This window comes from Euleptes europaea, chromosome 1 (assembly GCF_029931775.1).
Source record: "Euleptes europaea isolate rEulEur1 chromosome 1, rEulEur1.hap1, whole genome shotgun sequence".
NCBI lineage: Eukaryota > Metazoa > Chordata > Lepidosauria > Squamata > Sphaerodactylidae > Euleptes > Euleptes europaea.
In genome coordinates this window covers 132,317,970-132,340,450 of record NC_079312.1, presented here as the reverse complement: position 1 = coordinate 132,340,450, position 22,481 = coordinate 132,317,970, and the positions used below count along the sequence as shown (strand labels likewise).

General features: G+C 44.0%; 1 protein-coding gene across 1 annotated transcript; it reads right to left on the bottom strand.

Moving 5' to 3' along the window:
- Positions 1–11,952: 11,952 nt before the first annotated feature.
- Positions 11,953–18,248, bottom strand: PYCR1 (pyrroline-5-carboxylate reductase 1). Its single transcript, XM_056858813.1, has 7 exons — positions 18,182–18,248; positions 17,039–17,109; positions 14,822–15,001; positions 13,433–13,654; positions 12,808–12,900; positions 12,224–12,387; positions 11,953–12,141 (listed from the first exon to the last, which is right to left on the bottom strand). Exons 1-7 carry the CDS (start codon positions 18,246–18,248, stop codon positions 11,997–11,999), a joined length of 942 nt encoding a protein of 313 aa, XP_056714791.1. The 3' UTR covers positions 11,953–11,996.
- Between the last annotated feature and the right edge of the window lie 4,233 nt (positions 18,249–22,481).

The following is a 22,481-nucleotide window of genomic DNA, read 5'->3' as shown; positions in this document are numbered from 1 at the left end:
TCTTAAGAGATACAATTCTTAAGGGATTCTTCATTAATAGCTCCATAAAACAGGCTTCACCAAATGATTTTACCAGACAATCTGAGAACGGCATTCTGTAGAATTCTGATATTTTACTAGGACCCACACCAACAGTAATAGTAGAAATGAAGCTGGCTTTCTCTGTACTGCACAGAGAACAATTACTCTGGATGCAGTAACATTGTTCTGACCTTGGGCAGGAAAGACAGGGAGAAAAGGTCATGAGCAAGAACAAGGGTATCAGTGGATATTTATCTACCCCACAGGCCCTTTTCATATACCCTTTCTCTGTGCCTCAGAGTTCTCTCCCCCTCTTGCATAGGGTTTTCTCTCATACATTGTCCCCACACACACACACCACTGGCTGCTGCACTCAGAGATGCACAAATACCAAGTCTTTCACCTTACATCTCCCTGTAGGTGGCTTACAATATATTAGAACTTTGTTAACCCCATAGACTTCTAGACCCTTAGGCGTCAAAATGTAAATCTAAAAATATACAAGGAAATACGATAAATTAGAAGTCTGAGGAAAACTGTCTCAGGCAGACCAGAAATAAACCCAATGCACAGTGTGTTCAAGCTCTGACAACTATGTATCATCATTATGTAAAGGACAAACAACATTTGCTTATAACATTACCAATAATAAAATATGACAGTCAGAGAAAGGGCTCCAAGTGAAAAAGGTATATAACACTGTTCTCTGGGAATTACTACTGAAGAGAATGAAGCTTTTGCTGGTATCATTTCACAAATTCTGTATCACACAAAAAATAACCAGAGTCTGCAGAACCATTGCATGCTTGATCACTACTTCCCTCAAACCACTGCCCTAAAGCTCTTCCCACTGATCAAGCGTGATGAAACTTAAGCAGCACTAAACAAAGCATGCTTAAGTAAGCATGCTTAAAATTGCAGCCTTACCATGGCTTAAAATATTACACTTCTAAATTATGTAAGCCTCCCTCTGGTGGAACATCTTGTATAGTGTGTTTAGAATACAAATAGGGAACCGTTTAGCATTTCTAATTATGATTAGTGTACATGGATGTTTCAGGGTTGACAATTACTGGGATTTAAACAGCTGGCCTTATAGGTAATTGTGCACACAATTTCTTCTGTATCATGTTTTCCTTTTATGGGAAGATTTTATGGTATTATACAATTTAGACCACATAGGATCAGGCAATTACAGGAAAAAGAATGACACAAGCAACAAGAAACTAGACAAAAGTTGTTTAGAAGTCAAAACCCTCTTGGACAGCGGGGAAATCTGTCACAGCCAGAAAGAACATGCATTTTCCACGGCTCCCTCTTTGCTATGCAACAGCCTTCGAGAGCTGACTAGCTTCCAAATTTCAGGACACCATATAAAAGGGCAGTTGAGGGTATGTGAACAGACCCCATACCTAGTTTTTGTGGATGGTTTTTGTCTTGAGAGCTCTTCTTGGAAAAGGGGGGAGCTATTAGATGGGATGAAATTAGCTGAATCTTTTATTTGAAGGGTGTTATTGTATCGGACTGGCTTTTTTGGCCTACAGCAGTGGTCCCTAACAATGTGCTCATGGACCCCATAGCACCCACTCACACCTTTCTGGGTGCCAAGTGTTTCAGAAAGTGGGTGGGCCAATCAGGGGCTCTGATTGGCCGTTGCAGATCTGATTTTGGTGCAGGTTTTCAAAAGCTACTTTAGCAGCAGCTGCCACCCCAGCACAACAGTCTTCACTGTTTGAATGAAGGTAAACTGTGTGTATGCAAGAACATGTTTTTAAACTGTATGTTCATTTTAAAAGGCATTTAAAAGAGCTTCTACCTGAAACGTTGAAAAGTTACTATTAGTGATGCATGACCTCACTTCCTGACATTTTGTGGCTGGCTCCACCTCATGCAGCAGCCATTTTGGAGTTGGCTCTGGCACCCTGTCAAAATTCCAAAGTTGGGCAAAGGCTGAAAAAGGTTGAGGACCCCTGCCCTGTAGAAAAGACAAACCAGAAGTCCAGCGGCACCTAAAAGATTAATATTTATTCTAGCATGAGCTTTCATTAGTCACAGCTCACTTCTTCAGATGCAATGGAAAGAAATATGTGTATGTATGTTAGCACCACCCGCAGGTCACACTAAGGATTCGGCTCTTGGTGCTTTGTCCAAGTATTAAATAACCACAGGCAAAAATAAAGTAAAAATCTTTGGTTTATTGTGCACAATAAAGGCCACTGCAAGCAAGGGTTGCTGAATGCAGTGAGCATTTGACACGAGCATGTCACTTTATATACCTTTTTGCTGGTGTGTAGTAATACAACATTTTGACTTACACATGACATACAGCAGTATGTGACATATAGCAGTTGTCTGATATAATAATAAAACATACTAGTGTCACATGAGTTAGTATAATCAATGTTGGAACGTGGACTGGCAATATGTGGGTTGTTGGGGTCTTCTTTGAAGTGCATAGACAACCTTTGAAATGTGTGTTCTACCGATATGCATAGATGGCAGATTGTCATCATTGTTTTAGGACATGCATTCTTCTAATATAGCCTCCGGATGCCCACTATCCTTGTGATGTTCCATAAACAACAGACATTAGATTTATGTTGGCTCTTCAGGCCTTCCATCTATGCATATCGTTCTTGTTATTTACACCTGCTCCCTTTGGCATTTTCTCAAGGAACCTTGCCTGTCAGCATTCTTTCCCATAACATTCCAGCCCAGTAGGGCAGAGTGTAATCAAAGCATGGATTAATACAAAATCTAATACAGAAAAGGATTGATTCAAGATCTAATATGGGGTGTCCCATATCATGTATATACATACATACATGTATTTCTTTCCATTGCATCTGTGTACACATACGTACACACAATAAGAATTTTCTTCCTTTCCATTACATCTGAAGATGTGAGCTCTGACTGATAAAAGTTGATGCTGGAATAAATGTTATTCTTTAAGGTGCCACCTGATTTCAGTTTTGTGATGTTACAATAGACTAACAGTCTATTGTAACATGAACTATTAAAAACGACTGGAGTATTAGCTCAGCTACTTAAAAAAAGAGCCTTGGCTACTTACCGTGAAGGCTTCTTCTGCTCAGAGGGACGAAGGGCATCTTCAGAATGGGTGTTTCCTTTTCCTCTTAGCTCGGGAGGCAGGAGTTAATATTTAAATTTTCCTTGACTACTGAGGGTAAACGCCCCCTAAAGCCAGTTAAAAACTTTCCAAGCCTTATATAGGTAGCTGAGAAAAAACTTGTAACAATTAAATCATCAGTAAGCTGCGAGCAATTAGTAGGAAAAAACATTGAGAATCTAGAGAAGAGTAGTCATTAATGAGTAAGGTTTAAGTGGTAACTGGTAACAATGAACTATGGTAAGGAATAACAGGAAAATAGAGCAGACGTCTGGGAGGGCAAGATGCCCTTCGTCCCTCTGAGCAGAAGAAGCCTTCACGGTAAGTAGCCAAGGCTCTTTCTCGGCTCAGAGGGGCAAAGGGCATCTTCAGAATGGGACATACAAGAGCAGTCCCCTCCCAGGGTGGGTTAGAGGTCCTGCAGTATGCTTTGTAACACTCGTCTGTCGAATGCTGCATCTGAGGACGATTATAGGTTCAGCTTATAGTGTCGTACAAAGGTAGACACCGAAGACCACGTGGCCGCCTTACAAATTTCATCTATGGGAGCCTGCCTGTCGAAGGCGGTGGAAGTTGCTGAACTTCTGACTGAATGTGCAGTTATGCCCCCTGGTATTGGAAATTTACTTTCCTTGTAAGCTGTCTTAATGCACAATGAGATGGTGCGACTGATAGAAGCTCTGGACATGGGCTTACCTCTCTTTGGCTGTGATATGTTAATGAACAAGGCTTCGGATGTTCTGATACTTTCTGTTCTGGACATATAAATGTTAATGGCCCTCCTTACGTCTAGTGTATGCCATGTCTTTTCCTTTGGAGTCTTTGGATTGGGACAAAATGAAGGCAGGACTATGTCCTGTTCTCTGTGGAATTTTTTATTGCACTTGGGTAAGAAGGAATGATCGTGTCTGAGCACTACCTTATCCTTGTGAAAGGTGATGAGACCAGGGCGAATAGACAATGCTCCTATTTCTGAGACTCTGTGTGCCGATGTTATGGCTGTTAAAAATATCACCTTCATCCTAAGCCATTTGAGCCCTACCTTCGTAAGAGGTTCGAAGGGGGGGGTTTGTGAGGGCTGTCAAGACTGTGTGTAGGCTCCAAGTAGGGAACCTGTGTCTTGTTGGGGGATTGATGATGTTTAAACCCCGAAAGAATAATCTAATGTGAGGATGTTTGGATATCTTATAGCCTGCCACTCTTGGAACGATGGTGGCTATGGAAGCTAGTTGTCGGTGTAGTGTAGAGGTGGCTAAGCCCATCTGTTGACCTTCCTGTAAGAAAGACAGGATGCCAAGTGTTTTAGGTTTGAGTGGGTTAAAGCCTTTGCGTCTGCACCACCTAGTGAAAGCCTTCCATGTAGAATTGTAGATTCTTTGAGTTGAAGGTTTGCGTGCAGCCTGAATGGTGTTAATTATGTCCTCACTGTAACCTAAGTTGTAAAGTCTCCTCCGTTCAATACCCATACGGTCATTTTGTACCATCCTGGATTGGGATGGCATACTGGGCCCTGTATCAGGTCCTGTCTGTCTGGAAGTCTCCAGAAGTTGCTGTGTGACATTTGTGTTAAGCTCGGGAACCAGGGCCTTCTGGGCCAGTAAGGGGCTACGAATAACACATGTGCGTTTGATGTTTTTATTCTCCTCAGCACTCTTGGTATGAGAGGAAGTGGGGGGAAAGCATATAGCATTCCCTTGGGCCATGGAGCCGTTAGTGCATCCGTCTGTTCCGCCCCCTGTTGTGCGAATCTGGAGTAGTACCGGGGCAGTTGGTGTTTAGATTTGGAAGCAAATAGGTCTATTTGAGGTATCCCGAACCGTTGTGTGATGTTCTGAAATATGTCTGGGTGAAGGGACCATTCTGCCTCGTTTATCATTTCCCTGCTGAGCCAATCTGCTTGAATATTCGTGACTCCCTGAATGTGTTCCGCCTGGAGTGAGGCTAGGTTGGATTCTGCCCAAATCAGTATTTTCAGTGCTTCCTTGTGTAGGGCTGATGAACGTGAACCCCCCTGCTTGTTTAAATGTGCCTTTGCGGCCACAGTGTCCGTTCTTATCAGTATGTCTTTTCCTTGGATCAGTGATATGAAGCTTTGTAGAGCTCTGAATATCGCTCTGATTTCTAGCACATTTATGTGCAGTTTTTGTTCCTGAGGGTTCCAATTGCCTTGGGCTATGTGCTCGTGAAAGGTTGCTCCCCACCCAGTTGTGCATGCGTCCGTGAAAATTTGCTCTGGTATCGGGTAAATGAATCGGAGACCCTTTGAAAGGTTGTTTCTGTGTGACCACCACTGGAGACTGTGTTTGACTTCCTTAGAAAGGAGAATGTTTATGTCTCTTTTCATTTGAATGTCCCTTTGATAGGGTCTGAGTAGCCACTGCAGTGGCCTTGAATGCAGGCGAGCCCATTGTATGGTGGGGATGCAAGCTACCATGTGCCCTTGTAGTTTGGCAAGGGACATGAGTTTGGAAATCTGGCAATTGTATGCAGCTTTGGCTAGGGATGATATGAGGATGATCTTGTCCTCCGTCAGGAAGAGTTTGTTCTGCTATGTGTCTATGACTACTCCTAGGTGTTTTAGTCGTTATGAAGGAGTTAGCTTGCTCTTCTTGTAATTGACTAGGAAGCCGTGGCTTGTCAATTTTTCTATTACTTGTTTTGTGTGTTGTAGACTTTGTTGTATAGAGTCTGCACATACCAGAATGTCATCTAAGTAGGGATGAATGCGTATGCCCTCCTTGCGTAGATCTGCTATCAAAGTAACCAGTACTTTGGTGAATACCCTTGGGGCAGATGTTAACCCAAAGGGGAGGGCTCTGAATTGGTAGTGCATTCCTTGGTAGAGGAACCTCAGGAAGCATCGATGTTGTGGATAAATGAGGATATGTAGGTACGCTTCGGTGAGGTCTATGGATGTTAGAAAGTCCATTGGTCTCAATGCCTCTGAGACTGACCTCAGTGTCTCCATTCGGAAGCGTTTCAGTGGAATGATTCTGTTCAGAAACTTCAGATCGAGGATGGCCCGCCATCCCCCATCTGTTTTGGGAACGGTGAAGAATACTGAATAGATTCCCAATGAGCGTTCCGAAGGAGGCACTATCTCGATCACTTTGATGTCTAATAGATGTTGTATTGCTTCTGAAGTTCTTTGGATTTTCTGTTTGTTCTTGGATGTTGGGGATATCTGTAGTCCGTCTGCAGGTATGTGGGAGAACTCTATTTGATATCCTTGAACTATTATATTTTGAACCCACAGGTCTACATGAGGGGTCGACCACTGTGGTTGAAAATGACTGAGCCTGCCCCCCACAGGCTGTAGGTCGGCATCACTGTTTGGACTGTTGTCCGGATTTATTCCCCTTGTCGCTTTGAAAGGTGGAGAATTTGGAATTCCTATTGAATCTACCTCCCCTCCGAAAGGAATTACGATTCTGTCTCCATTAGGATAGTATCTAATTTGTCCCCAAATAGGCGTTTTCCTTGATGTGGATAACCCATGAGGACTGATTTAGACCGGTGCTCCACCGGCCAAGGATGTAGCCATAAGGCTCTTCTCGCTGTTGCTGATGTAGCTAAGGTTCTGGCATCGTATGCCATGGTGTCTAAGGTAGAGTCTGCCAGGAAGGAGACAGCTCTTAGAATTCTAGAGACACCTTCACAAGCCTGTTTTTCCTCCTGAGGAATAATTTGAGTCAATTTTCTGGCCCAGATTATTGCCGCTCTTGACACCAGAGCAGATGTAACCGAGGCCTTAATTGCCAAGGCGGAAGCCTCATGTGATTTTTTGCATGCCAACTCTGCCTTTCTGTCGGCAGGATCTCTGATCAATGCCTGACCTTCCTCAGTGACTGTGTCTGAAGTATGTAGTGTAGTAACCGGTGCTTCCACCGGGGGCACTTTGAGCATTTCTGAGGTGGCCTGATCTACATTATAAAACTTTTTTGATGTAATAGGGAACTGTTTTGAAGCCATTGGTTTCTCCCATTCTGACTTAATGAGGGATAGGAAATAATCAGGTACAGGTATCACCTTATCTGGAATGTCATGCATGTGAAAGAATTCTTTCATCCCCTTTTTTCTTTGAGTGTTTGCTGTGTCAGTGTCATCTGAAAGATCAAGGGCTGCCAGAGTTTTAGACAATAGCAGAGGAAATTCCTCAGCGTTAAATACTCTAGACTGTTTTGGTTGTTCAATTATGTCTTCCCCATCCGAACTTAACTCGCCCTCCTCCCTTTCAGGTTTCTCATCACTTGAGGACATGGAGTCATCCCCCTCCTCCCCTTGCACAACCTGCTGACCTGAAGTGTCCTTTAGGGCCGCCTTAGTGGGCCACTTGCCGTCCCCAAAGTAAGTACTGCCAGCACTTGTTTTGGACGGGCACCCAAGGACGTATAGTCCTGCAATGTATGGGCTTCCATGACTGAGGAGGTCTGGGGATACATTGGAGGGGGAGGGGTTGGGGTTGGGCTGCTCTCAAACCTTCTGTGAAGGCGTCTTTAATAAGAGCTGACAGCTCCGCTCTAAAGAAGGCTAGCCCACCATCTTGAAACAAAGGGGGAGGAATCCTACCAGTAGCCGGTGTCTCCGTAGCCGCTTCACGTCCCTGCACTAAAGGCGAACCGCCTGAGGACGGAGCATTGTAAGGCAAAGGCGAGCCGCCAGCCTGCTGATTCTCCCTTGGAAGTTGTTGTTGCACTGGAGGAGCGGCAAGAGCCGCTGTAATCTCCATGGCGCTAGCCACTGCGGGAACTCGTCCGCTTCTTTTCGGAGCGCCTGTGAGTCGGGCGGCTTCTATGAGGCGTTTGGCACGCTTGCCGCTGGCCGAGATGGCTCTTTTGCGCTTGCTGCCGCCTCCGCTGCTTGAGCCGGTTTTCTTTTTCTTTTTAACCCCCGAGTCAACAGGTTGACTGGTGGAGGGTTCGGAAGGACCCGGCATAGCTCTTAGTAGGCTAGGGTCCAAATCGGCTGAAGCGATGTAATCGTCTTCTTGCCGATCCGCCATCTTGTTTTGGCGGGAAGATTCTTTTTTTTTTTTTGCCTTCTATCTAAGATAGAAAGAATATAGGAGATATAGGAATAGTAGCACAGATATGAAATACAAGTATAGGAAAGGATAGGTAAGAAATAAGAAAGGTAATAAGAATAAAGATTTGTTCTCCTTTGAACTGAGAGCTGCGTAAAGGCTGCTCTCCCGATAAGGCAGGAAATAGAACTGGCTTTAGGGGGCGTTTACCCTCAGTAGTCAAGGAAAATTTAAATATTAACTCCTGCCTCCCGAGTTAAGAGGAAAAGGAAACACCCATTCTGAAGATGCCCTTTGTCTCTCTGAGCCGAGAACTCCATGGATCTTTTTAAATTTTGTAAACTGGCTCAACTCTTGGTTCAGGAGAAAGAAAACCTCTCTTGAAAACATTCCTGCAATGCCAACTGACTTTACACGAACATGAAATACACCAAAAATGACTGCAATGTTAATTAAGACAACAGATATTTAAAAGCACAGGCCACAATCCAGCACGGTGTTTGGTATGTATAATCCCACTGATTTCAGAAGGATTAAGTGCCTCTGACTCTGTATCAGATTATGGCTATTAATGATTTCAAGTTGCAGGGATCCATAGTTTTGAACAGGATCAGATGTACATTGAGTTGCTCTAACGTTTCAGTTCTCCAAGCAATTTTATCTCAAGTATTATACAATAAGTAAGGCTATACCTTTGATTGAACCAAGTTCTAGAAGAAGTTGAAGAGTAAAATTATTTGTTTTATAATGCCTCATTGGGCAGATCAGCAAAATTTGTTTTATTTAAACATTTATATTCTGTCTTTCTCCATGGCTTAAGGTGGCTTACAATACATACCTAATTAAAAATTACCAATGAACCACCAATTTCCCACCATCAACAAATAAAATGCCTAAAACTTGCACTATGGTAAACAAAAGAGCCTTACAGAGCCTCCTAAATTTTCTAAGGACAATGTGCCCTCCACCCACAACCCATTCCAAGAAGTAGGGGGAACCACAGAACACCATCTTCAATAGGTTGGCCACCTTTAATGACACAACACCCAGAAGATGCCAAGTTAAAGACTGTAGTTGGCTCACTGATGTTCTTTAGATATGAATACATCTCTAAATATGAGTCTGGCTAGACACACTGCCCATGAAAATGGCATAGTTTAGAGCAGCTACCAGTTAGCATCCTTGTTTTTTAAAAAAAGTATTGCTGTGCTTTCATATGGTTTCTTCAAGCTATAAAAATCGGATCAACCGCTCATCTTCAGTAACGAACCTGAAGTCAATCCTGATCTGTACTGTAGACAGAGTTTCCATGTGTAAGCAAGAGGAATCTCTTATCCAGTCTTTAAAAAAACCTACTGCCAATGGCAAGAAATACAACATGTAGAATTTATTTAGGCTGTAGAAGAATGTCTCACATACAGAAAGCATAAAACTAGGAAATCCAGTAAGTGTCCCATAAAAAGGTCTACAGTAAAGCGCAACATACCAAGGGTTGGATCCAACCAGTTTTTCTGCTAGTGAGAAAGGCAGGAGGGGTCCCTCTCTGATCACCCAAAACATCTATGCTGTGGCTCATGGGACCTGCATCAACAAAAGCCAGGTGGGAAGGGGGCTGTAGTAAGGAGGAACATTGGGCAAGATAAAGTGAAAAAGCTACCTGGATCCAACCCGGTGTTCCCAAGTTCTTTATTATAATCCAATAATGACCTTGCAATTACCTTCCATTAGTGACTTCAGAGAACCCGAGTTATGTTGTGAATATCTTTGGTGACCAATATACCTTCAAGTCCATCCTGGTCAATGCAACCAGACTTCTGTTCAACCTATTCCACTTCTGTTGCGTAGGCACTCCTCCATCATAGATAACAGCAGCCTCCTAGATTCTGGGCCCTCGTATTGCCTGCCCTCCCTGCTCTTCCCTCCTGCCAGATTCCCTCTTCAGTAGCTGCATATAGGGAGGTGCAACAGACAAGGACCAGGATGAAATGCAGGATTTCTCCTTGGAAAGGTGAAAGAAAAGGTTTCAACTTTCAGCTGTCAAACACCTTGAAATGTTACAGATTGCAACAGCGATAGTCTAGAAAGATTGATTCTGAGGTATTCCACATAAAGTTTCCCAGAGCTAAAGTATCTGCACATACCTACAGCAGACACATTTTTTCTCTGTTCTGTATACAAGATAGCACCTCTGAAAATAAGGGAAGGGATAAGAAGTAGGGAAAGCGTGCAATGAAGCCAGTAAATGGAAGAGTGATACATTAGGCAGGAAATGGGCAACATATGGAGTTTCTGTCACTGAGCCCTACACATGGGAAACTCCAGCCCTATCTAGGGCATCAGCAATTGTTCCAATTCATTGACAAGACCTAAATTCACAAAGCTTAAGGTCACCTGTAGGTCCTGAAAACTCCACAGAGAGACAGGAAAGAGGTGGGGCTTTTGCTCACGAAGGACATGAGAAACACAGAAGTATGCCTCAGGTGGATTCAAAAGATACAAGAAGCACATCGGGCAGGTAAGGCTCTGACATTTAAAGCAAGAAGCAGGGAGTTGTCTTTTGCTTGTCCTATTAGTACCTTTAGGGTTTTATTTAAGCCTCCCTAGTGTGAGAAGGAGTCTGGTCCTGGTTACTAAGTGCTCAGGAAAAGGAACTCCACCCTTGGCCAAACCTGTGTGGCACATAAGGAGACTTTACATTCAGCCATATGGACTCAGTATGTGCTTTGGGCAATCCAAGTTAATGAAATGAGAATTCTAGAGGAAAACTGAGTGAAATTCAACAGGTAAAACATCTAGTTATTTCAGGCAGGCTTTGTAGTGGTCACTGGTTATAGCAGCACCATTTGTAACTCAGTACTGTCCTATTCATTGTTTTTCCTCCGCTGTGAACCAAACTGAATCAGTTCCACAGGTGTGCCTAACCAGTTATCCAACCTTTATTGGCATGAACTGGAACAATACAAAAATGGATGACTCCCTAACCAGTCTTTAAAGTGAGAGATTGGAGTTTTGCTTCTGACAACTCCTGCCTTGTAATTTCATAAATCACCCACTTGTAACTCAAGAGCTTCTACATCTCGCTAACACAGAGGAGGAGGAGATGGAGGGAGGCAGAGAGCCACACTGCAAACCTTTCCTGTACCATTGTGAGCAGCATAGCAGGCGCTGTTTAGTTGGATTCCAGATATTGAAGTCAAGCATAGCAAAGATGGGTAGGGAACAATAAGGATTACAAACAAGGCTCCAGAATGACCTGCAGATTGGGCCGTGGCTATGCTGCAATGAGATATGCTATAGGTATCAACCTACATGCATTGCAGGTTTCAGCTCAGCCTCCAGTCTGATTCCATAAATTAAGAATACTAGCTTTGGCCCACCAGTCAAATAGAGAGTATCAACCTGGGACCAGAAGATCTAGATTTAAATCCCTATTTCGCCATGAAGTTCCTGAGTTGACCTGCCCAGCCACTGTTTCTCTAACCTACCTCACGTTTGTTGTGAGAGCAAATGGGAGACAGGAAGAAGCATAACCTACATGCATCGCTCCTGAGATCCCTGGAGAAAAAGCAGCATTAAAACCCAAACAAATCTGCAATATTACAAAGAGAAGCACATGGTCACCCCCACACACACACACATGCTGCCTCCCCTCAACTGCAGAAATGTTGGTTCCTACTAGCCTCTGATAATCTCACCTGGAAGCTAAAATAACTTTTCTGGAACCCTGAATACAGGGCTGGGCTTTCCTCCAAATGGCTAAAACTATACATTCCCTAGAAAGAGACAAGAAAGCATGGCCATGGAAGGCCTAGAGTTTCCTCAGAACTTCTTGCTGCCAGGATTCTTTTTGTTGAACAGGCTGACTTTGTTGGCAGCAGCAGACTCTAGTTTCACTTTGTCCATTAAAGTCTTCTTAATGGAAGCTGGGGAGACCTTCTCCTGGTCAGCCATGCACTGCAGTTCCCTGTTGAAGCAAACACTTTGTTAGCAGGCAGGAAGACACAGCCAAGAATGGGCTGCTTCTCACCCTCCACGTATTTGTGTACCTCGTTCTGACGCAGGATGCCTCCACAGCATTGATGAGCAGCGACCGGAAACCGCCACTCTCCAAGAAGTGCAGGGCATAGATGGTGGCGCCCCCTGGAGAGCACACATTGTCCTTCAGCTGTCCGGGATGCTGTTCAGAATCCAAGAGCATCTTGGCAGCTCCCTGCAGTTTTGGAAAGAGGAGTAAAAAAAGCTCACGGGAAACTGCAACAACAGCTTTAGCCTGTCTTCGATGTTATCTTAACTGGTTAAGCGCCTTTTTATGAAAACCGCTCAAGGCGATTCCAGCCACAAAAGGCAACAGCATCCAGTGTGCAAGATACCTGAAGGTTTCGAAGATGGCTCAGCATCACATGCCTGAATCACCACCTACATCCTACTGGCCCTTCCTGCAGTACTTCCTTCTACTCTTGACGCTGCAGCAAGGAGCCCATTTAGATAACTAATCTGAGGATGCAGGATACTTTTTCATAGTCTTCAAAACATGTAGATTGTTTCAGATGAAAATGATGGAAGGATATTTCCAACCAAATATTGCAGACCAAGAAGCGGTATATGAACATGCCTTGAACGAGATACTGACCAGCAATGCTTGAGCTCCCAGCCGGACAGCTAGCCTGCGAGGAAGTCCCATCTTCACCCCTCCGTCTGCCAGGGCATCCAGGGCTGTGAACGCCTGTAAAATCAGAAGCAGATTCACAGGCAAATAAAGCTGGAATTTCCAAAGGTGGGCAGTTCCCTATAAAGGAGATGTTATCCCATTTAATTATCTGGACAAGCTGTTACTAAGTGTCATTTCTCCTCTGCAAAAAATAAAAATAAAACCAGGACAGGCACCCTAAAGAAGAGAAAACTCATCTTCCCCAACCATAGCTGCACACATATCCATGCTTACCCAGCCTCAAAACAAGCAGCTTCATCCTACAGTTTCCATCCAAAGGGCAGCCATAAGGTACTAAGCAAAGCCTCCCAAACACCAGCTGTAAATGGAGTCTATTGGTTGACTTTTGATGGATTTGAACAAACCAGCCCTAGAAGTTAGTGGCTCTGAGGACATTCTGGAGACAAGGAGGGTCACTATGAAGCCCCAATGCAGAATTACTGCAGTTTGATCCATCTCATGTGACAATCTAGTCCCTGCTAGTATGGTTTCTGCACTTTAACCAGTAAGTCCCCTTTGCCTCTTACAGGAAAAAAAGAACACATACGTAAGCAGGCCCACTGCCACTGAGTCCAGTCACAGCATCAATCAAGTCCTCTTCCACCTCAGTGCAGAAGCCCACGCTGGTCATCAGCTGTTCCAAGAGCTTCCCATCTTCCACTTCAGCATGACTCCCTGTAGCATAAACAGTGGCCCCTTCCCGTACAATCACTGGTGTGTTGGTCATGCATCTGATTACTTTTGGGGCGGGGCAGAATGCAGTAAGTTTCTTGAGATGCAAAAGTAGGAAAGACAAATTAACATTTTACATACAACTTAACATCTAAAATGAACTCTCGCACAGCAAGCTACAAAGAGGCAGAGAAAATGCAAGGTGAGATAATTCCCCACCACCACCATTACTCAGCGTAGAATCCCCATCAAATCAGACTACATACATAAAACTATGCCTTCATTTGCTAACTGCAACTATTATGTAACAGCCTGTTTGATATTCCTCTCGTGTGTCCACTGTCTCCAGTGAGGCTTTGTTATCATAATCAAGCAACAGCCTCAAAAAAGAGAGGGCAGCCAACACATATTAAGCTTTTGTAATGTTCAACATGTGAATGAGTTGTGTGAACACACCTTCAGGGAAGACCCAATACAAGGTAGAACCATTCTTGAACCATTCTCACAGTCGAACCATTCTTAAGCTTCCCCTCACCAATGCCACTTTTGTGGGCTGAGTCCCAATAAATATTAGTCTGATTTTTATCAGGAAGCTTGAGATCAGATGCCAGCAGCAATGCTTTTTCTCTGGGACACCAATATGAACAAAGGAACACTAACGACCTACAGTTGACCCAGTTCTGGGGATATGTTGTTCCCCTGGATTATGCCAAAGGGCCAAAAACCATGAGGTCCATGAACGGATGTTATGCTACCAAAACTATCCCATGACAAACAGGCCCTATTGTCTGTGGAGTGGTATGTGAGAGCCCTACATTTGAACTTAACTGAGAAATAAGCTTCTGATCTGGATAGCCCAGACTAGCATGATCTTGTCAGATCTCAGAAGCTAAGCAGGGTCAGCCCTGATTAGTATTTGGATGGGAGATGGGATTGGTGGTGCTGTGGTAGAAAGATGGGGGTTGATTTTTGAAGCAAAATGAATGGAAGGGTGAGCAGTACGGAATCCTTCCCTCTGCAGTTTCTCTTCTCATTTGAGCTCTATCAATAGTCATGATTTGAGTCTGGGGAAGAATTCTGCACTCCTTTCCCACAGATCCCTTTTGCTCCTACAACTGAACACACAGCCCCCTTCTTTCTATATGTAAACATATAGAACTGCTGCCATCATGTGTCCTTGGGCTCTCAAAGGCAGTTTGTTGGCTGCTCATTGTCCACCTTCAGTGTAACTTGAATGGATTTGTCAGGGCTTATAAATTCTCACCTTCTCAATAGAGCTGATAGTGACACCAGCAGCACATGAGACCACAATGTGCCGATCCTCTATGTCCGGTCCGATTTCATCAAGAATAAATGGAATTATGGGAGGTTTCACAGCCAAAAACAAGACATCGCTGTTTTTAACTGTCTCTTTGTTACTTAGGGTGACATTCACACCCATTTTCTGGAGGGGGAAACACAAACATACAATTTAACACAACAGGTGAAATGTTCTTTGAACTCTGTTTAAACAGCACAGACATGAGGATTTAGATAGGTGATTTCAGCCAACAGCTGGGTACTATATTGTTTACTTGGTATTTCAAAAACTAGGCAAGCTCAACACAGAATGTCAGTGGCCACCAAGGTCACAGGACTTTGGCTTTTAAATGAGCACAACAGGCAGGAGGCAGAGTTGGAGGTTAAATCCTCAGACAAATTCAGCAACTTAGGACTTTAGATACTGGATGATCCCAATTAGCTTCCCCGTGCCTGCCTCATGGTTAGGAACTAGGCCCAACCCACACATTGCATACAGAAACAGACAGAGCCCAACAGACATTTTTAGCTTGAAAAGCTGCTATTGGAAGGGTCAGGTCAGTGTTGAAAAGCTGAGGGTTGGGGAAGAATGTGTGTCAACTTTTCCTCCCGAGGACTTCCTACCCACCACCCTTGCAGAAATCTCCCAGGGGACAAAGCCACTTGGGTTAAGCAGGGAAACGGAAAGTGGAAAAAAGGATTGCAAACTTCCTCCCACCCATTGTTTCTAAGCCATCAATAGCCCACTCCCAAAGCATCTGTAACACTAAAAGGGCTGCAGTTCCCTCAGCTTCTAAATCTTCTATGCAAAAAGGCTGGGCAGAGGTGGAGAGGGAGTGAATCTCAGTACAAGTCAGTGGGAAGATAAAGAAGGAGATGTGTGGAATAATACTGCTTTGCAAGAGAGCAATTCCTCTTGTAGCTCCAGGGGGAATGCCCCAAAGAAAGGACTTCAAAAGGTAGGATGGTAAAAAATGAGTAAGATAGGAAGTCAAGTCTTTCGTATGCTGATTTTTAATTTTTTATCAAATTATTTTATGAAAGTCCTAAATCCAATAGCAGATGGATTCATTAAGTTTCACCACTTGTTTTGATTATTCGTGCCTGGTGTTGGCAACCCAGATGTAAACCAGATTAATTCTCTTGGTGCACCAGCCATGCCTGACTTCCTGGTGGAATTGAGAGAGGTGGTACTGGACCTGAAGTTGGATTTCCCCTTCTTCCCAACCGTGATTGTACTGCAGTATTTCATCATCTGTGCAAAAAGGTGTCTTTAAAGCTCAAGAGCTTCAAGACAACAATGGTGTCCCGCTGTTCAGACAACATTGTGTGAGTCAGGTTGCACACTGCATTTGTTATGCTGCATTGTCCTGGAAAAACGTACTCTTGGATGGGTTTTATGCACTAATAACAGGTTTGACTATTGTGACCAAACCCCTACAAGAGTGTTGAGGTAGTTAGGATGGTATGGTTGACCTCTGGAAATGCTTGGCTCTTGTAGCCCTTTCTTACATGCCCAGGTAATTTCCATCGCCACTTTGGGGTTACAAAGCAATTTTCCTCCAGGTCAGATTGCCCAGGGATCCTGAAGGTTATTTGCCATCTTCTGAGCATGGAGCAGGAGTCACTGGGGGTGTGGGGGAGGAGGTAGTTGTGAATTTCCTGCATTGTGCAGGGGTTGCACTAGATGACCCTGGAGATCCCCTCTAACTCTATGTTTCCATGATTCTGTACACATTTGCATATAGTTTAGCCCCAGTTTCTCTTGTTCTATCCATAGGTGACAGATGAATGAATGTGCACGAACAAATACTCAAGGCTGCCTTATACAGAATCATACTTTTGGCCTATCAAGGTCAGTATTGCCTAGTCTGACTTGCAGTGGCTATCCACATTTTCAAGTAGAGATCTTTGGCATCCTCTACCACCTGATCCTTTTAACTGGATATGTCAGAGATAGAACCTTGGACTTTATACATGCAAAACAGATGCTGTATCACTGAGCCACAGCCCCTACCCATGCCAATGGATATGTCCCACTTCAGTGGGAATTTTGGCCCCAAAACAAAGACAGTGAACTAAAACGACAGCTGCTGGCTGGGTGCAAATAAAACAAGACATGCACTGAATACCCAAGGGACAGGTAAGAGGCATTTCAGATTTTGCAGGATGCAGAACCTACCCTCAACCCTGCCACTGTTGGAAGATCAGTATCCGGTGAACTTGCTGTGATCTTATGAGAAGCTAAGATCCCTGGGAAAAAAGGAAATTTTCAGTTTTGGCTTGGGACTGTCAACAGTCGGTTAAACTATTCTAATTTTATCACCACCCTACTCTGTACAGTCCCTTCTCAGCACATCTTTTACACAAGATTGTCAGTGGAAACAGATTCATACTACCGCTCACGTTAAGAAAACCACCTAATTCTGGAAGGGGAACGTTCTTCCATTTTTACAACTGAAAAATTGTTACATCACTATATTGGGGGGGGGCATACCAATATGCCTGGATAGCATGCCATAAAAATTCCTCCCACAAGATCTTTATATGTTTATGTGAAAAGACACAAGCTGTATTTTGCAATGTTTGTGGTTTTTTTGTGGTCAGATATGTATTTTTTTTTGTTTGAGCTGTATTGCTTCATTTCTTGTTAATCTCCCCATGAGAAGATAGTAGTTATTTTTTCCCCTTTGGGTCATGCTAACTGTAAGGGTGGCCCCTGTAAGCCCTTTTTAGGGCTTTTCCCATGTTTTTGTTGGCAGGTCAAAGCTACTACAACCTGACCATTTAAGAATAAGAAGGTTAAATAAAATTAAAGCACAATGCATACCTTCTACCTTTGCTTGTCAGCAATTAGCATTCTGGCAACAATACATATACTTCACTGTGGAACAAGTTATTCTGGAGAGGGTGGTGATTTATTAGGGATAGCATTACGGGTGGAATTTCATTACAAACCAACTTAGCACACATATATATACTTTAAAATCAAGTATAATATTAACCCAAGGCTTGCATCGGACTCTTGCAAAATACAAGCAAGAAGAGCTCCTTCCAAGCACTAGCGTCAAGCTCTTCTCATTAATGTGGTATTCAGAATTCTCTAGGGTCATACCAGCTGACAGGCAAAAAAATATATACACATGGCAGTAAATTGCCAATCCTGGGCATTGAACATAATTGCCAACAGTGTTTTACTCACACCTAGAGCAAGTTTTAGTCTTGTGTAGACAAACATGCTTTGCAAAAATTCCACTGAAAGTGGGCTTTGAATTCAGCATTTAACATCAAAATCTTACTTCTGGACACCCTGGTCTCTGCCTACCTGCTGCAGTAAAACCCCTAGCCAGGGAGAAGGCAAGCTGTCCAGCACCGATGAATCCCACACTCATGGTTGCCAAGGAGTAACACAGTGGGTTCCTGGGGAGGTAGAGGATGAGAAAAGAAATTAAAGTTTCATTGTTAGCATTAGACGTTATCAATCTCTTCTGCTATCATCACAGCTCAGCCATCCAGCACTTTCCACCCCTCTTCTGCCCCTATTTCGCTCCCCGTTGTCTCTCCCATTCTTTCCAGATGGATGCTCAAGGCCCCGACCTTTTCCCCCCCCAGCTGTTCTTTTTCTCGATTTGATCCCTTTCTCGTTATGCACTTCTCCCCTTCGTTTCCACAGCCTTCCCTTAGAATCAAGATGCTCCGCGGAGAACAAACCTGGCGTCGCCCACGTGGCTTGATCGGCGGAGGAGAGAAAAAAAAAGTTATCAAACGTGCTGCGGCCCGGCCAAGTCACAGAGCTTTAACAGCTCAGCCAATCAGAATGCCAGGGGGTGTCGTCACGCTCTCGTCTCGTTCAATCGGATGCTAAGAAGGCGGGACTCGACTGCAACCTCTGTTTGTGGTTGCATCATTCGCTACGGAGGCCGCGAGGGTTCTGGTCCGTCCCTTTTTTCTTTGTTTCCCCTTAACCGACGTGTCCTCAGCAGGTAACGGCTGCTGTATAACCGGGGCCTTTCCGGCGGCGTGTTTCAGAGTCGACCTATGGCGCGCGCGCCCTTTTGGGAATTGTAGTCTTGGGGGAGCGGCGTGGTCGTCGTTCCTAAATACCTGGCTTTAGGCGCAGAAATGGTGATAAGGTGCAAGGGCAATGTGTAATTTTGACGAGAGTTGGTGGGACTGGAGGCTGTCTAGAAACCAGATATAAAATAGAGAAGGGGTTTTGTAGCACCTTGTCTTGATTTATTTATTAGAAAAGGGCAAGAGTCCAGTAGCACCTTAAAGACTAACAAAAATATTTTCTGGTAGGGTAGGAGCTTTCGTGAGCCACAGCGTGAGCTGTGGCTCACGAAAGCTCATACCCTACCAGAAAATATTTTTGCATTTAGAGAGCTGTGGCTCACGAAAGCTCCTACCCTACCAGAAAATATTTTTGTTAGTCTTTAAGGTGCTACTGAACTCTTGCCCTTTTCTACTACCGCAGACAGGCTAACACGGCTACCCACTGTGAATTATCTTGATTTATTTAGTACATTTTTATCTCGCCCTTCCTCTTAACGAGCTCAAAATACCTGTCGTTTACCCCCATAACAATCCTGGGGGGGGGAGTTAAAGTTTTTTTTAACAGAACCCCCCAAATTACAATATCAAATCACATATGGAAGCCAGGACTACAGACTGAACCATAAAAACCGCAGATCCACCACTTTGCGGTGGATCTGTGTTTTTTTTTATGGATCAGTCTGTAGTCCTGGCTTTCATATGTGATTTGATGTTGGATTTTGGGGGGTTCTGTTTTTGCTCCATAGAGTCACTACAAAGCTGTGGGTCTGTGATTTTTTTATTGTGCAACCTTTAGACCAAGATATGATCTACAATGTGGTGGTAGTTTTAGTTTGTTTCAGTATAAAATCACATTAATTCATGAAAATCCACTTAAAATAATCTAGGTCTGACTTTTACCCAGTCCCATCCTGCGAGACAGGTTAGGCTGAAAGAGAGTGACTGGCCAAGCAAGTTTTGGGAAGACAGTGGAGATCTGAACCTGGGCCTCTCAGGTCCTAGACCCGATGTGTTGAAACTTTCATATACTAGAGCCCATCTTAGCTAGACTCTCAAAAGCTTACACTACAATAAATCCGTTTTTTAACGTGTCACAAGATCGCTTTTGCTGCAAGGAATGGGGCTACCCCCCACCAACCTTGCCCCTTAACTGTGGATGAAAGCTGTGTGGTTATTCAGGGAAGTGGTCTTTGCATATGTGCTTAGATGCCACTGGAAGCAGGGGGCAACATCTTCAAACTCTTATGAATGAAAAAAGAACTACAGCTTTGCCTGTGAAGGGTAAATCATACAATATGATCCATGAAGATAAGAGGAAGTTACTTCCAGTTGTCCAGAGAGCGAGAAAGAAATTTAACCTCCTCCACTTGTCATAACATATGGGTAAATGTGCCTTCTCCTGTCATTATGCTGCCATAGTGAAAGAAGCTGCAATTATCAATTTATGCTTTCTAAAGAAGCCTTTTCTCTTATTTAAAGCCTACTGTCACTATATGACACCATGTAATACCTGTTCAACTGCAGTCTAGTCACAGGTGACCATGTAAATCCATAGCTGGGTCCTGAGCTAAATTTCCTAAGAATACTGTATCTTCTGGCACTTCATAGTGGAGTCATTCACTATGCGAAAGGAATTAAGTGAAATTCTTCTAAAATCTCCTTCAATCATATGCACCTGGCCTGGTCTGAACTTGCACGATATTAAAATTATGAAGATTAACAACTGAAAGCAGATTTTATTTCTCAGAAACAAATATATGAATACTTTAATGGCCAAAGAAAGTGAGCTGTTTCAAATTGGCCAAGTAGAGGTTCTGGATATATTAAATTATTCAGTGAAAGCACTGTGGCTTCTAATGAACAAATCTGCACTTTGCTTTCCCAGTTGAACAGAGGTAATTTGGGACTCAGCTTCCCATGCCTCACATTCCTATAATATTTTCATTCTCATTTAATCTGCTGGAATCTTCTGAGTTGTATCAGCTCCCCCCACTCCCCAAATATGGTTTCATCAAGTAAAGTTGGCAAGACCTTTTAAAGGGATATTTCTGAGCTGGAGAAATCACATGTGTTCATGCTTTTTTTAAACTTATCCTGTCTCCCCTAGTCCTATAAAATACATTCTTTCAAAATGAATGTGAGGCAAGAATTTGAAGCAGTCAACATCCCTTTCATTTGATCAATCATGTTCTGCCCATGCAAACTACGTATGGCAGAAATCTTACTATCGCAGACCTCATAGGCACATGCTCATTCAGGACCTTGCTGTATAAACATTTATAAACACTATGCTGTACTCTTAGATTCCTTCCCTTTGTTATGTGTGTTCCCTTTTCCAGGTGTTGAGCAGAGACCTCTCTTTCCCTAGCTCCCTTAAGAAGGAGGTGGTGTTGCTTCTCCTGGAAAAAAAAAAAGTTGTTAGAGGAGAGGGACCTAGCCAATTACTGCCCATTGTCAAACCTTTCACTCCTGGGAAAGGTGATTGAGTGAGCAGTGGCCAAACAGCTTCAAGAATTCATGGATGAAACATCCGCCCTGGATCCCTTCCAATCTGGTTTCAGGCTGGGGTTTGGCACTGAGACAGCCCTGGCAGCCTCCGATTTCACCTAGCTAAAAGCAGACTAGCTCTGCCGATCCTCTTGGCTCTATCAGCTGCTTTCAACACAGTTGACCATCGGTCCTGGTCAACCGCCTAGCCTCCCTGGGGAGTGAGGAGCACTGCACTGAGGTGGTTCTCGTTCTTCCAGGGATGCTCACACAGGGTAGCCATCAGTGCAGAGAGATCACTTCCTCAGGCCTAAACCTGTGGGTTTCTGCAGGGGTCAATCCCCAATGTTGTTTAATATTTATAGGTGCCCTCTGTTAAAGATAGGAGGTTTGGAGTTAGGTGCCACCAGTATGGGGATGACACCCAGGTCTACCTCCTGCTTGAAAAGCAGCTGACTGCTGAGATCTTGGTCCTGGCCTTGTGCCTTGACGCCATAGAGGACTGGTTAGGCAAGAGGTGGCTGAAGTTAAATCCTTCAAAAATGGAGATAGGTTGGTTGGGTCCAGGGCCCAGCAGTGGCTGGCTTTACCTGCACTTGACGGAGTCCCTCTCTCTGCAGTGGACTCTGTTAGGAGCTTAGAGGTGTGGCTTGATTCTTCCCTTACCCTGAACAAACATGTGTCCAGAGTGGTGAAGACAGAGTTTTATCATGTCGTGTTGTAGGCAAGGAGCGAGGGCTGGAAGCGTAGTCTGGAGAACGGTCCAAGGTCATTCACAGTGCAGGCAGAGTCCAAGATCTCAGTACAGACAAGGGAAGTCCGAGGCGTTAGTCGAAGTCAGGATACCAGGAATCCAAAGGATAGCAGAAAAACAAGGCTGGTACACGAGGTTGGTGACAAGTTGCTTGCACAACAGCCAAGCCTAACTGATGGCTTAAATCCCTTCCCCTGCTGCTGTAGCAGAGCCAGCTGATGCTGATTAGGCTGAGTTCACAGGTGGTGCGTCAGCCCTGCTCTTCCTCATCACTGCTACTGAGGAGGTTCCTCTGTAAAGCCTTCAGTCTAGCACTCTGCAGTCTCTG